This window comes from Pseudopipra pipra, chromosome 6, assembly GCF_036250125.1.
Source record: "Pseudopipra pipra isolate bDixPip1 chromosome 6, bDixPip1.hap1, whole genome shotgun sequence".
In the NCBI taxonomy this organism is placed as follows: domain Eukaryota; kingdom Metazoa; phylum Chordata; class Aves; order Passeriformes; family Pipridae; genus Pseudopipra; species Pseudopipra pipra.
In genome coordinates this window covers 32,797,967-32,812,644 of record NC_087554.1, presented here as the reverse complement: position 1 = coordinate 32,812,644, position 14,678 = coordinate 32,797,967, and the positions used below count along the sequence as shown (strand labels likewise).

Here is a 14,678-nt window from a genome sequence, read left to right as displayed (position 1 = left end):
TTCTGGATTTATAAATTTTTAAAATGCTTAGAATATATATATGAGCACTAAAATGATAAAATGGCTCATCCTATTTTTACCTTTAAAAAATCCCTCTTTTATGTATTATTTTTGAGGTTTATGGAACACTTGCCAAGGGGCAAAGTGGGTTATAAATATTTTTAATTTTCCATAAAATATGGAGTAATACTCAAAATAGAAACATTAACATTGACTGTAATTTTCATTAAAAACTTCTCTGTGTTATAAACTTTTCTTAAACTTTTTCTTCTCAAACTTTGAGGTAGATTTTGTGGTGCAGTTTACTCCTAATCTGAATATGAATGTGAGGAAAATCTGTCCAGCTATTTCATTTTTGCCAGTTAATTATGCTGTCTGCACTTCAAAACAGGCAAGATTGAAAAAAATATTTTTAGAATCCTAAACTCATAGAATGGTTTGGGTTGGAATGGACCTTTAAAGAGCATCTAGTCCAACCCTGCTGCAATGAGCAAGGCCTTCTAGCTATATTGCTCAACTGATAGGTGAAGAACAAAGTTGTAGAATTAATTATTTTACAGACACTTTTTTTTTTCCAGATAAATCATAGGATTCTGATGGGAAAATAAGGCTGTCACACTATTACACACCTACCATGATCTCTATTATCTAAATTGATGGTGTTGTTAAGACATGTCTGAAGCCTAGGGAGATTACTTCAAGTGAGGCATGATTAATTCTAGAAGCTATTTAAATCTCTTTGAACCAGAGTTTAAAATGCAGCTTTCTATCTTGTCTATTTCCTTATTTTAGTTGCAGCATTGTATTGGGAGTGTTAGTTATACCTTTGATGCTAGAATCAATTAATTTAAAGGGCAGTAAGCACACATTACAGTGGTACCCTTTCATTTCTGTTAGAAAAGATGAATATCTTCAGTAAATAATACGCTTGCTCTTTTGAAAATTTTCTAGATATTTAGGTGGCTTTCAATGAAATTTAATTTTAATCTCACAATTTAATATAATTTTTTGGAAAATATACTCTTATATGTTCTAGGTTTTAGGAGTTCCAGTAAGATATTTCAGAAAAGGAAATGTTTATTGACATGCAAGTGTTTGTTAAATCACAGAAAAATTACTTTAACTTCTGCCATAAATATTCCAAGAACTCCCTTTTATGAAAAGTGCCTGTAGATACAAAAGAAATAATTGTATTTTAAACCATTTCTATTTTCAAAGAATTAAATATCAGTTAAGTTAGGAAATACTAATTCTTCATGTTCTGTGTTTAATGAATGTATATGGCTTTGAAAAAGTGTCTTATGTGATAAATGTTTTCTCTGAGATGTGTCTATTTTTGTTTGATATTTTATGGAAATTAATTTGAAAAAAGTGTCTTATTGTCTGTCATCTGTATATGCACATAGATACATGTACAACTGTACATGGCAAATTTTCATACACAGTTTACGAATACACTTTCTGACTACTTTACTGATTTTTAACTTGTGCCTTTCTTCAATGAAAACCTATATGCTTTTCTTCAGACACAAAATTAGCAATTTCTTCCTGAGCACCTTTCAACGTGTTTGGCTGGAAAAAGTACATGAAAAAACTCAGTATGACAGGCTTATACTCAAGTTAACGGTAATGTAACTTGTGGAGAGCCTCTTGCTTATGTGCACACTTCTTCCTTCCCAGCCATGATTTGATATTATCATAAAAACATGAATTTGTACAATTTACAGAGGGGATTCTGATTGGTCAGTTTTTGAAATTTGATAATAAAATCATACCAGTGTCAGCAAGTGAGCCTAAAAAGTTGACTTGATAACTATTCCATTATAAAATAATGATTCATGTGCACAGTGTATTTAAACAGTATTAAATGGTGCACATGCAGCCCATTTTTACATCCTTTTTTTGGTGTTACAGCATAAAAGGATGAAAAGGCTGCATGAAATAGCCTTTCTAACCTCACGCAGTGTAGCTCAAATCAAAATTTTTCCCAAATGTAATGTACAGATGTAATGGTTTGGCCATTATTATGTGTAGCCTTATTGCCATGAGCTGTATTTTCTTTGGAAAGTTACATTAATGAATACTGTATAGTAGTAATTAATATGGCTAAGAGTTTACTAAAATTGGTAATTTTCTATAGCAGGTTTTGTGTCTTTATAATGCAGCTTCTTTGAGGACATACTAATACTGCCCTGATTTGGAACTGAAAGACTAGAAGCTGAGGTTAGACTTCCCTGTGTAGAAGAAGGCAATGATTGTTTGCATATAACATGCTGGAAATCTCTTGATAATTATTTTGGTTTTGAATGGCCAAATTTTGCTGTCTTGATGTTCTAAATCTATTAAAATAGATCCCACTCATTTATTCTCAGTCTGTTCAAGTGTGTGTTTTTTTCGTTAAGGTTCCAGTCCTGCAGTTTCATGTATAATGTATATTATCCCTCTCGAAGCCTTAAAAATAAAAAGTAATGTATACATATGTGTATAAAAAACCAGCAAGAATGTTTGAAAGTACCTGCAGCTTTGTCACTGAATGTCAGTTATGTTTTGCATTTTGTTTCACTGACCAATCAGAGGATCAGAATTGTACAAATGTGTATCCTTACTAACCATTAACCATCTGAGCTGTTATACTCTGTTCCGTTACCCCTCTTGATCTCACTTTCACAACCCCCCCAGGCACCGTTCTATTAACCTCTTCCTCAATGGCTATCAGAACTATTGGATAGAAACAGAGGAATATTCATTTGAGGAGAAACTAGTTCAGGATTTGGCTGTAAGTACTGACATAATTGGGCATGTTTTTCAGTGCCCACTTTAGTGTGTATTTAATGTATCTATTATAAACTATATTTCATTTTTGTGTACTGTATGCATATGCATAAACTTATAAAATATTAATCCTTATGCTTCAGAGCATAAGGTCATTTTCTGCTGTGGTCAAAAAGACATTTGTCCTGTGATGCACACTGAAGCGCATTAAGGTCATTTATGCCTTCAGACGAACTATGTGATACTCATTCTTGGGAAGAGAAATGGATTAGATGAACTGTCAGACTATTCTTGACATTATGGTAATTCCTATGTTCCTATATTTTATCTACTGGGTTTTTTTAAAGCTTGACACTATGGATCCTTTTGGCTTTTTAATTTTTTTTTTAATGCATAATATTTAATTTAAACATTTTCAGCTTTGGTACAAATTAATTTTTTTGTTTTCTTACTGATGCATCATAAGGAAAAGTAAATATATGCCATATTCAGCAAAAATTTAGTTTACCTGTGTACTTGGTAAAAGTGACTGATAAACTTCAGGATTGTATTAATAAATATTGATTCAGAAAGCCTACTGCTTTTTGTCTTCCCTCTATGTAGTTAGCTTGTCTAAAATACCTCCAAGGGGCCTATCTCCATAGCATCTAAACACCATGGAAGTTAATATACAGCTTCATGGATCACATGCAGATGTATCAGGAGGTGCTTCAGTGTTAGCAAAACCAGTCATGCTGTGCTTTTTAAAGACCCCTTATGCCTAATATCGTAGAGCCATAGAATGGTCTGGGTTGGAAGGGACCATAAAGACCATCTACTTCCAACCTCTGTGGCCACAGGTAGGGACATTCTTCACATGCTCTGGACAATTACATGGCCAGTCTGTGTTTGACTTTGTTGCTTCTTCCTAAAGGAAAGAATGAAGCCATTAATCAAAGCAGTGACTACAATTCTTTCAGATTTACTAGAGAAGTAAATTGCTATGTTATATTTCTAATTGCCAAAAAATGTCTGAAGTTTACAACAAGGAGCAGTCCTTACATTAATTGAATCAAGGTTACTAGAAATTATATATGAAAATATTGTAACAAACACTAGTCTGAATAGGATGTATCTGATGATATTATTAAAAATTATTCCAGAAATTCTCCTGCTAAATAATTGAGCCGTGTTTTTCTTTTAATTCTGGTCCACTGGAAACGTAATTTCTGCTGAATAAGGCTTCCCTAAGATTTTCACTGTCTCATTTTCAATACCTCACAAATGACAAACTTCGAGAGTTACTTAAAATGTGAATAAAAATCAGATACTGTAACTCTGAGTCCTACAGGCACATAATGTTGCAGGCTACGCTGTAAACTGATGAATAAGATTGATACTGGCAGTTAATATACATTGGACAGAATAAAATTATTCAAATCCTTTCCTAAGCTTAATTACTCAATTTTTTTCTTACTTCTGAAGCTTAACTTATATATTCTAAATCTTGAGACAGACATCTCCAAAAAAAGATGAAGAGGAAGAAGAAGAGACTGAGAAAAACCATCCTGATCCACTTCATCAGATTATCCTCTATTTCAGTCGCAGTGCTCTCACAGAGAGAAGGTAAAAGACCTGTGTTGAAAAGCACACTGAGTAAAAGCACATAGTAATTGAATTTCTAGTAACATTACAGAAGTATTTAAAACAACTCTAGTTCATTAATGTGCATGGTGAATACTTTTTTCTCTTTCAGTTTCATTCATTTTCATGCATTTAAATTCAGTATAACCTTTACACTGAGATAAATATTGACTATTTTTGACATTTTAAAAGCTTGGTAAATACCCAATACAGAAATAATCGAACCTGACTTCTCACAGAAACATAAAGTCTACAGAAACTGCTGGTTCAATCAGAGTACCCTCCCCTGGTCTCTCCTGGTAATAGATGTGTGTTCTTTTAGTTGGTACTCATTACATTTTATTCAGTATGTCAGAAAAGGTTTGTTGATGGTTATAATGAATCTCATTGCCAGTTTCTGTTTTGACTTTCGACTGTTGATTAGAATATGTATTTTGTATGTGTATTCCAGTGCTTCATATACTTTTTCTGTATGACTAACATAATCTTGTCATCTGGCAGTTACAATTATTCTAATTTATATTTCTGTATTATTGTTCTGTGCCTACAACAGCCAATGATTCTTACTTATCCAATATGACTAAGTATTCACCTAAATTGTTTATTCAAAAAGTTAGGACTTGGATTTGGATAAGAAAATACACTTTAATATGATTTTCAAGTGTAATAGCTTGTCAAGTAGATGTGTGTCTACTTTAATAAAAAATGAATTTCAATATTAGTAGGCATATGATATCTTTATATTACTACATCATAAAATAATTATAAGTATTTTTTTACTCTTCATAGTAAACTAGAAGATGATCCCTTATATATTGCCTATTCTGCGATGATGGCAAAAGTAAGTATATAATTTCAAGCTCTATTCCTTATTGCAGTCAGGTACTTCCCACTAATTTTAGATTCTTCTTAAAACTTTTTTTTCTGTTTCTTACATGGACTGCTTGAAACTAGTAAATTCTGTATTTTTAATGCAGCAAATACTGTTCAGAGTTATATATATAATGAGAGATTTCCTGCATTGAAACAATACTATACAATTCCAGTAGGTGCAGTCCTACAGTGCACCTACTGTAGGACTTGGCACTTGGCACCCACTTGGCACTTTGTTCTGTACAGGATTAACTCATGAGCAGTCTCAACATGTTAGTTATCTTTATTCTTTGGGTAATTATTTTGGAGTTAATATTTGAAGTCTGTCAAAAATAAGTTAACAGTTTTTGCAACATATAGATTCCAGCTGACTCATGTGATGATAGTTTGACTGTGAAGATAAATATTATGTATATAGAGATGTGGCACAAGAATGTATAGCCTGTAGTTCCAGAGTGTGTATGTAGTTCGATTAATACCCTGAATTACTCATATATTAGGGAATATCAACTTCTTAGTGTGGATAAGCACAAATATTTACAATTACAGGGGGTTTAAATCTACTTAATACCTTTAATTATTGCTTGAAAAAATTATTTGGCCACTTTTATAAAAATAATAAGCAAGATCTTGTAATTTCTGTTTTTAACATAAAAAGAGCTGTCAAGAAGAAGAAGAGGAAGAAGAAGAAAAAGAAAAGACATTTGAGGTGAGAATTTAAATAACATTTCTTTCTTATCATCTAATGTGCAAGTATTTAAAATATGTCCACTAGAATAAATGCAAGAATAACATAACACAGTGTGTGTTGAGCTGGTTTGCTAGGTTATTCATGAAAAACAAAGATGGTTTGTTCTCAAGTTTTGGAGTCAAACAACCCATGGATTATGAAGGCAAATGGTCTTCAACAACTTCAGATTTCTCATCTTCCTATTTTTTGGAGTCAGTTCCAGTCCGTATTCTCTAATTTTTGTTCCCAAACTCAGGAGAAAGAAATGGAAAAACAGAGAACACTCTATCAGCAAGCTCGCTTACATGATCGTGGAGCTGCTGAGATGGTCCTTCAGATGATTAGTGCGAGCAAAGGTAATGTTCTGAGATGTATTTAATGTATACATGGTGTACATGTCATAGGTTTTAATAATGTTATGCATATATATAGTGTATTATCATTATACCTATGATTTATAAATCATATACAACTTCTATATGACAGATGATGAGGCAAAATAAATGTCAGTTACAACTGTACTAGGTAGAATTTCCAGACTGCATTTCTGATTGAATAGTTCATAACTGCAAGTTTTAATGACTGTATTCTTGTTTTGACAGGTCATACAGGACCCATGGTTGTTGAAACACTAAAACTTGGTATCGCTATTCTAAACGGTGGAAACACCATAGTTCAACAGGTAATGCTTTTCTAACTACTGTGAGTCTTGCTTGCATAAAAGGCAAGTAATTTTGAGAATTTTAGTGTCCTGCTGTTTATTTTAATGCACTTAATTTTAAGTCAAACAGTGAAGAAATATCAGTGTATTTTTGGTGCGATAACAATTATGTTATTGCTCGTCAGTGATTTGCACTTCAAGGAATTAATTCAGAAAATTGATAATTCATATAATTTTAATATTATTAATGAAAATGTTACTTATTTTTGTTATTGTTAATTTAGTTGATAAATATTAATTAGTAATAATATGTTAATGATTATTTTGTATTTAATGTTAATATTATATATTTCACCCCCCAAATACATAACCTGCAGAAAATGCTGGACTACCTGAAGGAGAAAAGGGATGCTGGATTTTTTCAAAGTCTTTCTGGCTTGATGCAGTCCTGCAGGTAAAAGCATAAATTGTATTATTATAGATTCAGTTCTATTAATTTTGGTGGCTTATTGCTCAGTGCAGGTGGATGGGTTAGATTTAAATTACAGGAGTCACAGTTTGTAGAATTCTTGTAGGAAAGTTTTGTGTATCACAGGCATAGTCTGTTAATCTTTTAGAGTAATCTTCCAAAGGAGAAAATAAAGCAAAAGACTGTGTATGCCTTTGAAGGCTTAGTTTGGAGAGGCAGAAAAGTAAAATGTAATGGCTCCTCTACTGGTCCTAGATCCCTCAAGCTTTTAGGATGCAGAAAAGCCATCACTGAGGGAGAGACAGGCCAGTGGAGCTTTGATAAACTTTCAGTTTCTGTACATTTCTTATGAGCTGCATTAATCTTTGTCTCTTCATCTCAATCCTCTGCATATGTATCAGGTTTGTTAGAGATGGCATGTGGCCAGTGAGACTGCAGTAGTCCATTCCCTAGATAAACCAGAAATTCAAATTAATTAAGGTAAAAGACTCCCACACAGAAGGAGAAAAACTGTTGGTGTTTCTGATTACTCTTATAGTAGACAATCTCCTTTTCTCAGCCTTTTAAAGCACCAGAAGTACTGGGAATTAGAAGTGGAGCAGCTGTATGAAGACAGGATAAAATGTGGAAGGAATGGTGACCTGCACTACAGAAATGATAGCTGAATAGTTGCAACCTAAGTAAATAACATCTGTCTTGTAATTTTTCCATTTATGTAAAACACTTTAGTAGGGACTTGCTCAAACAGGCCCTGCCGTGATGTTACTACCAATTGTGTATGTCTATCACTCAAGACTTAATTAAAAACAATTTTGATAAAATGACTTGAAGAGTGATAATGAAAATGATGCTTTAAAAAATGATTTTGTTTTTAATGATATCACTACCCAGAATATGTGACTGCATCACTATTTAAGTGAACTAAAAATTTGATAATCATAGAATTCTATTTTGACTGGGTAGAAAGTAGTCTGCTATTCCACATGCTGAGCTATGCCAAGTTAGCAAAATAAAATTCAGATATCAGTTTCTTTTGACTTCTGAAGATAAGGAATCTCTGATTACATTTCTGTCTTCTGATTAAGGAATCAGAAACACCACACACCTTCCAAATAACATAATAATGCCTTTATGCAGTAGCAATAGAAGTAATAGTGACAACTTAGTGGAAAACAGTGTGAGTGAGAAATACTGCAGTAATGTCCTTTTGGAGGCAGGTTTAAGTCATCATAAACAGTAATTTTCAGGTTCCTTTTCCACTCCTCATTTATACATGAAACCATGAATGACATTACTGGGAGTGAAGTTAGGTAAGTGGTGAGACTTGACCTGAAACTTATTTCTTTTCAGAAATGTACACTGGACCCTTAGTTTCATCCAAAGTTTCATCTTTTATTTAATATGTGTTTAATAAAATATGAAGCAATGCATGTCATAGTGGGTCAAGAGTAGTCATTGAAGGCCTCCAGAGATTTCGTAGAAGGAAATAATTTTCCACTGTGTACTATAGTGCTTTTTCCTGTCTGTGCTGTTTGTTTTGTTTTTTTTTCAAATATAAGTGTTCTTGACTTGAATGCGTTTGAGAGACAGAATAAAGCGGAAGGCCTGGGAATGGTTACTGAAGAAGGAACTCGTAAGTAGAATAAAATTGATTCCAGTAGTGCTTCAAACATTATTTTGGCTCCCTTTTTTAACTAGAACTGTTACTTACTGTGGGTCGAGGTTTCTGTTGTTAAACTTGCTATGAGTAACTCTAGGCTTTGACTTCTGAATATGCTTTATTTTTACAATATCTTTAGCAATAATTTTTAAGAAAAATACTGTAATTTCCAATATTCTTATCTTGTATTCTTGTTATTTTTCTTTGATCCACAGTCATCGTTCGTGAGCGTGGTATGTTTGGGTTTACAGTTTTTGATACTCTTGTTGCAAAAGTGTGTTGCAAATACAGAGAGAAATCTCTCATTGCATCTTCTCAGATATCTTTAGGTTTAGCTTTGTGGTCTGCAGCAGGTTGTGTGTTCAGCTTGGATAAAGAGTTTGATGCTTATTAAAGAAGTGTCACTCATATTTAAGGCATGATTTTAGTTATGACTAACAATTTACTTATTAGATATGTATCTTGTTGCTTTTTTTTTTAATTAGTGTTGGTTTTTTAACCATGGATGCATTGAAGTGCGAAATACTTTTGCTCTGCTTTTTCTGTTTCAGTTTTTCTTTTCATTATTATCAGTCTGTTTCTTTTAAATTGCTTTAACGCTTTCAAAATACTGGGTTTTTATTAAAATTCCAGTTTTAAAGGTTACCATAAGACTATGTGTTCTGCATAATTAATCATAACAATTGTCACATAATCTTTCTATTTATATATTTTAAAGGTGAAAAGGTCTTGCAGCATGATGAATTTACTCGAGATCTATTTAGATTTTTGCAGCTGCTCTGTGAAGGGCATAACAATGGTAAGTGAACTGAATTTTGGGGAAAATGTGTGATGAGTCTGTTCTGAAACAGAGTTGAATAGAACCAATTCTAATGGGTTTTTTCCCTCTCATTTAGTTTTCTCAGAGGAAACTGGCATGACAAAAATTTGAATTGCAGAGTTCAATTGGATTTTTAAGTCCTAATTTATGGTATATTACTATTAAAGCCTATTCCAAGTCATGTGGGTAACATTTCATCAATTTTATTTAGATTGTGATCCACTGTAGTTCAATTCCGCCCATAAGTATCTGTACCCAACAAAATACTTAAAAAGAATGCATTCTCCATGAAAATAGGAAAATAACCTTGTATTATTTTTCTCCTCTATACCAACCAAGCACAAATCACTTCTTATTTCAGATTTTCAAAATTACTTGCGTACTCAGATGGGCAACACCACAACAGTGAATATTATCATTAGTACAGTTGACTACCTCTTGCGTCTTCAGGTGAGACAAAAACAGAGGAAAATGGATTATAAAATATTTGCCTTTCCTTCACTTTTATAAATTCACATTTTACTGGAATAAAATGTGAAAATTCTTTCTAAAGGGATATCTAAAATAAAGAATTCTGATTTATTTCATATTTTCTTCCTTCGAAAATAAATGGCCTTTCAGAATTCTTCTGAAAGGAGTGCAAAATATTATTGTAATGAGAAATAGATTGACACAGATACGTTAAATTTCATCTGAATTGCTGATTCAGCTTTTGGCAATACAAATGCAGGCAGTAAATACTGCATATTGAATTCAAAACTAGAAAATATAATGTTGTTTTTTTCTTAGGAATCCATCAGTGACTTCTATTGGTACTATTCAGGAAAGGATGTCATTGATGAACCAGGACAACGTAATTTTTCTAAAGCTTTGGCTGTCACCAAACAAATATTCAATTCCCTTACAGAATATATCCAGGTAAACAGAATGTTTTGCTCAAGGTACTAATAGAGAAGTCCTATGATTATATTGCATGATCGTGTTCTGTCATAAATTTGTAAATACTTTGGCTTTATTTTTTTAAATTTTGATAAAGTTACATGGCATCACTGGACCAGTGCAAAGTGAAACCTAAAACATATGAATGGCTACATATTTTACATGATACAATCTGGTATCTATGCACTAGATACCAACGAGATCTTGGAAAACTTTCTCATGTAGCTCCATGGAAGCCTGAAATGTCTTTTTTTATTTTTTTAGTGGAGGAGAGGGGAGAGGACAAATCACAGGAAAACAAATGGTTTTATTTGTTTTGTTTTATTTTACATAAATAAAAAATGTGGCTTTCTTAATTTTTTTAGGGCCCTTGCATAGGTAATCAACAGAGTCTGGCTCATAGTAGGCTGTGGGACGCAGTTGTTGGCTTTCTTCATGTCTTTGCCAATATGCAAATGAAACTTTCACAGGTATTTTCAATACTTAAGTAATTCTTCTTTACATATGTTTATAACTTAGTCAAGTTGCAAAGCAGTTAAAGTGCTGATACTCTTTGGTTGTGAAAGGGCCTGTTGCAATATGCAGGTCCAAGATTGAATCTTAGGACTAACATCTTCATATCACTCCTTTTAGCATTAATTGTCATTGTGCACTTACCTTTACTAATATCAAACTTGATGCTTACAGCTCAGTTATACCTTTCTGATAATGAATGTGGCAGTTTGGTCTTTTCCTCCCTGTTGCCAAAACTTGATGATCTGCAAGAGCAGAAACACCATTGAAAGCATAGTTCCCATGTTAAAGCTAAGTAGGACAAGAGAAAAGCTGAGAAAGATTCAACTTGTCCAGTTAATTAATCACAGACACTGAGCAGGAGGGCATAGGCAGTGTTCATTTCACTGTACAGAGCACTGTGGAGTCCCACCTCACTCCACAGTGTCAGGATTCTGTGTTCTTTTGTGACTTCTGCTCAATGTCTGCATACACTCAAGCTCTAGGTGCTGAATGCAAACGTGCAGAGAGCAATTTCCTCACTCTTATTCAGTGTCTCTGCTATCCTCTGACATGAGATTTCTTCCCACTCTATAGAAGTATATCAGAATTTTGAGAATACGCAACAGTATTTAGGTCCCTAATGTTAATCACAAATCCATGTTAGACTTCTAATGTTCTGTATTTAAACTAAGCAGTTCTAGTTTTCTTTGAGTGGTAATGCATTATGGTAATGGCATTATGCCATTAAATACTCCCAGTGAAGTGAAAAAGGATAGATTTTTTTCTTAGATACTTCCAGATCTGTGTAGCAAGCAATTTTTTTAGTTTCTCATGTCCCTTATCTGCACTTTGGTACTCCTTAATGCTTAATCAAAGCTTATCTTTATGGTATTAATACCTCTGCTGTAGTAAGTTACATATTGTATTAGACTTCTGATAGTGATCATAATAAAATGACAATGAAATGTTGCTGAATAAAGGGAACTATGTTTAGCTGACCATCTTTAATACTGTTTTTCTCTAAATTTATTTAGTTTTCCAGATAAATACTAAGAAAAAACAACCTTATTCTCCATTTTTTTACAGGACTCTGCTCAGATTGAATTGCTTAAGGAACTGCTAGATCTGCTAAAGGATATGGTAGTGATGCTCTTGTCACTGCTTGAAGGTTGGACCTGTTTTTCTTTATGGTCAAATATAATTATCTCACCTTCATAATGTAAAGCACAATTATTATGTTAATCTTTCTAAACTGCTTTTTAATTGCCTTTATGTAATGTTTGTCAGGGGGGAAAAAAACATACTTCATATTTCTTTAAGAATTATTCTGGAATATACGTAGTCATGAAATAGAGGGCTGCTACAGAAAAGCATGTTGAAAGAAAACATATTAAGATTTAAGAACATCTTTGTTTTGTTTTCAGCAGGAATATGAAATGTCTTTATTTAAAATGTAGCCACCAAATAACTTCCTGTTTTAACACACTACCTAGGTAACGTTGTAAATGGAACTATTGGAAAACAAATGGTAGACACGCTTGTAGAATCATCTAGCAATGTAGAAATGATTTTGAAGTTCTTCGACATGTTCCTGAAGTTAAAAGATCTGACTAACTCAGATGCTTTCAAAGAGTACGACCCAGATGGTAAAGGAATAATTTCAAAGAAGGAATTTCAGAAATCAATGGAGGCTCAAAAACAATACATACAGTCAGAGATTGAATTTCTGCTGTCCTGTACAGAAGCTGATGAAAATGATATGTTTAACTATGTTGACTTTGTGGAAAGATTTCATGAACCAGCCAAAGACATTGGATTTAATGTAGCAGTATTGCTAACAAACCTTTCAGAGCACATGCCTAATGATTCACGCCTTCAGAGCTTACTTGAACCTGCAGAAAGTGTTCTTAATTACTTTGAACCATATCTTGGCCGTATTGAAATAATGGGTGGGGCCAAGAAAATAGAAAGAGTTTACTTTGAAATCAGTGAATCCAGTAGAATGCAATGGGAGAAGCCACAGGTAAAGGAATCCAAAAGACAGTTCATATTTGATGTTGTAAATGAAGGTGGAGAGCAAGAAAAAATGGAACTCTTTGTAAATTTCTGTGAAGACACAATCTTTGAAATGCAGTTAGCATCTCAGATCTCTGAAACAGATTCAGCTGAGAGGCCCGAGGAAGAGGAAGAGGCAGAGCCTGCTTATGTAGTGGATATTGGAGATGATGAGGAAGAAGAAAAGTCCCTGGAACCCGCTTCAGCTTTTGCAGTTGCCTGTGTTGTAGTGAAGAAGAATGTTACCAACTTTTTTAAGATGGTCACTGTGAAGAACCTAAGGAAACAATACAGGAAAGTTAAAAAGATGACAGTAAAAGAGATGGTGAAAGTGTTTTTCTCCTTTTTCTGGATCCTATTTGTAGGGACATTTCAACTATTCTTTTCTGTAGTGTGGGGAATATTCCAGATTCTTTGGAGCACTGTATTTGGGGGTGGCCTGGTTGAAGGAGCCAAAAACATAAAAGTCACTAAAATATTAGGGGATATGCCTGATCCAACACAGTTTGGAATCCATGATGATGTTATGGAAGCAGAAAAAGCTGAAGGTGCTGAGCATAGCATCAGAGCTGAACTTGTGCAGTTTGTGAAGGGTGAAAAGGGAGAAACTGACATAATTGCAGATATTTTTGGCATTCCTACAAAGAAAGAAGCTGGATCAAAACACGGTCATGATGCTGGACTTGGTGATATTGCAGAAATCCTTGGTACTGAGATCCAGACATCCTTGGAAAACACAGTTCATAAGAAAAAAGGTTTACAGGTAAATTAAAGAGATTTAATAATAATAATAATAACAACATAATTATTTGCCATTTAACTGATCACTAAATGTTATCAGTGAGAACATACTTTACAATCTGTACTCATTTAAAAACCAACAGGAAAGTTTACGTCGCAGAAAAATTCAGCCCAGTGTTTAGATTTCAGTGCAGTAAATTGTTGTTACCGTCCATTTGGACTTTATTCAAGACAAAAACTGCTGGCAAATTTCTAGGCACAGTTTCTGATTTAACTGGTTTAAGGTCTTGTTTATTCCGCATACCCCATTTTTTTCACAGTATATTTCAATTACTTTTAGAACTTATTTTCTCCATAATATGCCTTACCATTATCATTTTTCTTCTACGTACTTTACTGATCACATGCAATACAGTATACTTTGTTCCTATTATTTGAAATAAATTTGTCTGAATTTATTGTTAGTTTAATGTTTATCGTAGAATTATTCTTTACTTTTATTCTGTTTTATAAAAAATATATTTGGTTCCACTCAGCTGCGCTAAATAGAATATTTTTCTGTTTAAAAATGGATTGAACTAAATGTGAAAACCAAAATTCATTTTTCATATTTGGAAAGCATTATGTTTCCCTTTACAGTTCAGATCTGTTTCTACTTGTTATTCAAATATATCTTTCCTCTCATCATTAATCTACCTCTTTATGCTATACTCTCCAGATATTTCAAGATAAATCTGAACTGTACAACTTCTTAGTTCATTATCTTCTCTTAATTCATATGTTTTTCTCCAATATTTGGTCATCATCATCCATCATCATCATGGCTAGGCTTCGCGAACG

General features: G+C 33.3%; 1 protein-coding gene across 14 annotated transcripts in view; it reads left to right on the top strand.

Moving 5' to 3' along the window:
* The window catches only part of RYR3 (ryanodine receptor 3), a 212,354-nt gene that overhangs the window by 176,167 nt on the left and 21,509 nt on the right, over positions 1–14,678 (top strand). For 7 of the 14 annotated variants that reach the window (XM_064658448.1, XM_064658446.1, XM_064658447.1 and 4 more), the window contains 15 exons: positions 2,680–2,776; positions 4,268–4,377; positions 5,185–5,236; positions 5,927–5,977; positions 6,255–6,354; positions 6,601–6,680; positions 7,037–7,113; positions 8,688–8,761; positions 9,004–9,021; positions 9,507–9,587; positions 9,970–10,058; positions 10,398–10,526; positions 10,913–11,017; positions 12,129–12,210; positions 12,536–13,860. In XM_064658448.1, the coding sequence (XP_064514518.1) occupies positions 2,680–2,776; positions 4,268–4,377; positions 5,185–5,236; positions 5,927–5,977; positions 6,255–6,354; positions 6,601–6,680; positions 7,037–7,113; positions 8,688–8,761; positions 9,004–9,021; positions 9,507–9,587; positions 9,970–10,058; positions 10,398–10,526; positions 10,913–11,017; positions 12,129–12,210; positions 12,536–13,860 (2,470 nt within the window). Of the gene's footprint in view, positions 1–1,526; positions 1,627–2,679; positions 2,777–4,267; positions 4,378–5,184; positions 5,237–5,926; positions 5,978–6,254; positions 6,355–6,600; positions 6,681–7,036; positions 7,114–8,687; positions 8,762–9,003; positions 9,022–9,506; positions 9,588–9,969; positions 10,059–10,397; positions 10,527–10,912; positions 11,018–12,128; positions 12,211–12,535; positions 13,861–14,678 lie in introns of all 14 variants that reach the window. The other 7 variants (XM_064658435.1, XM_064658444.1, XM_064658441.1 and 4 more) reach the window with 2 other exon arrangements.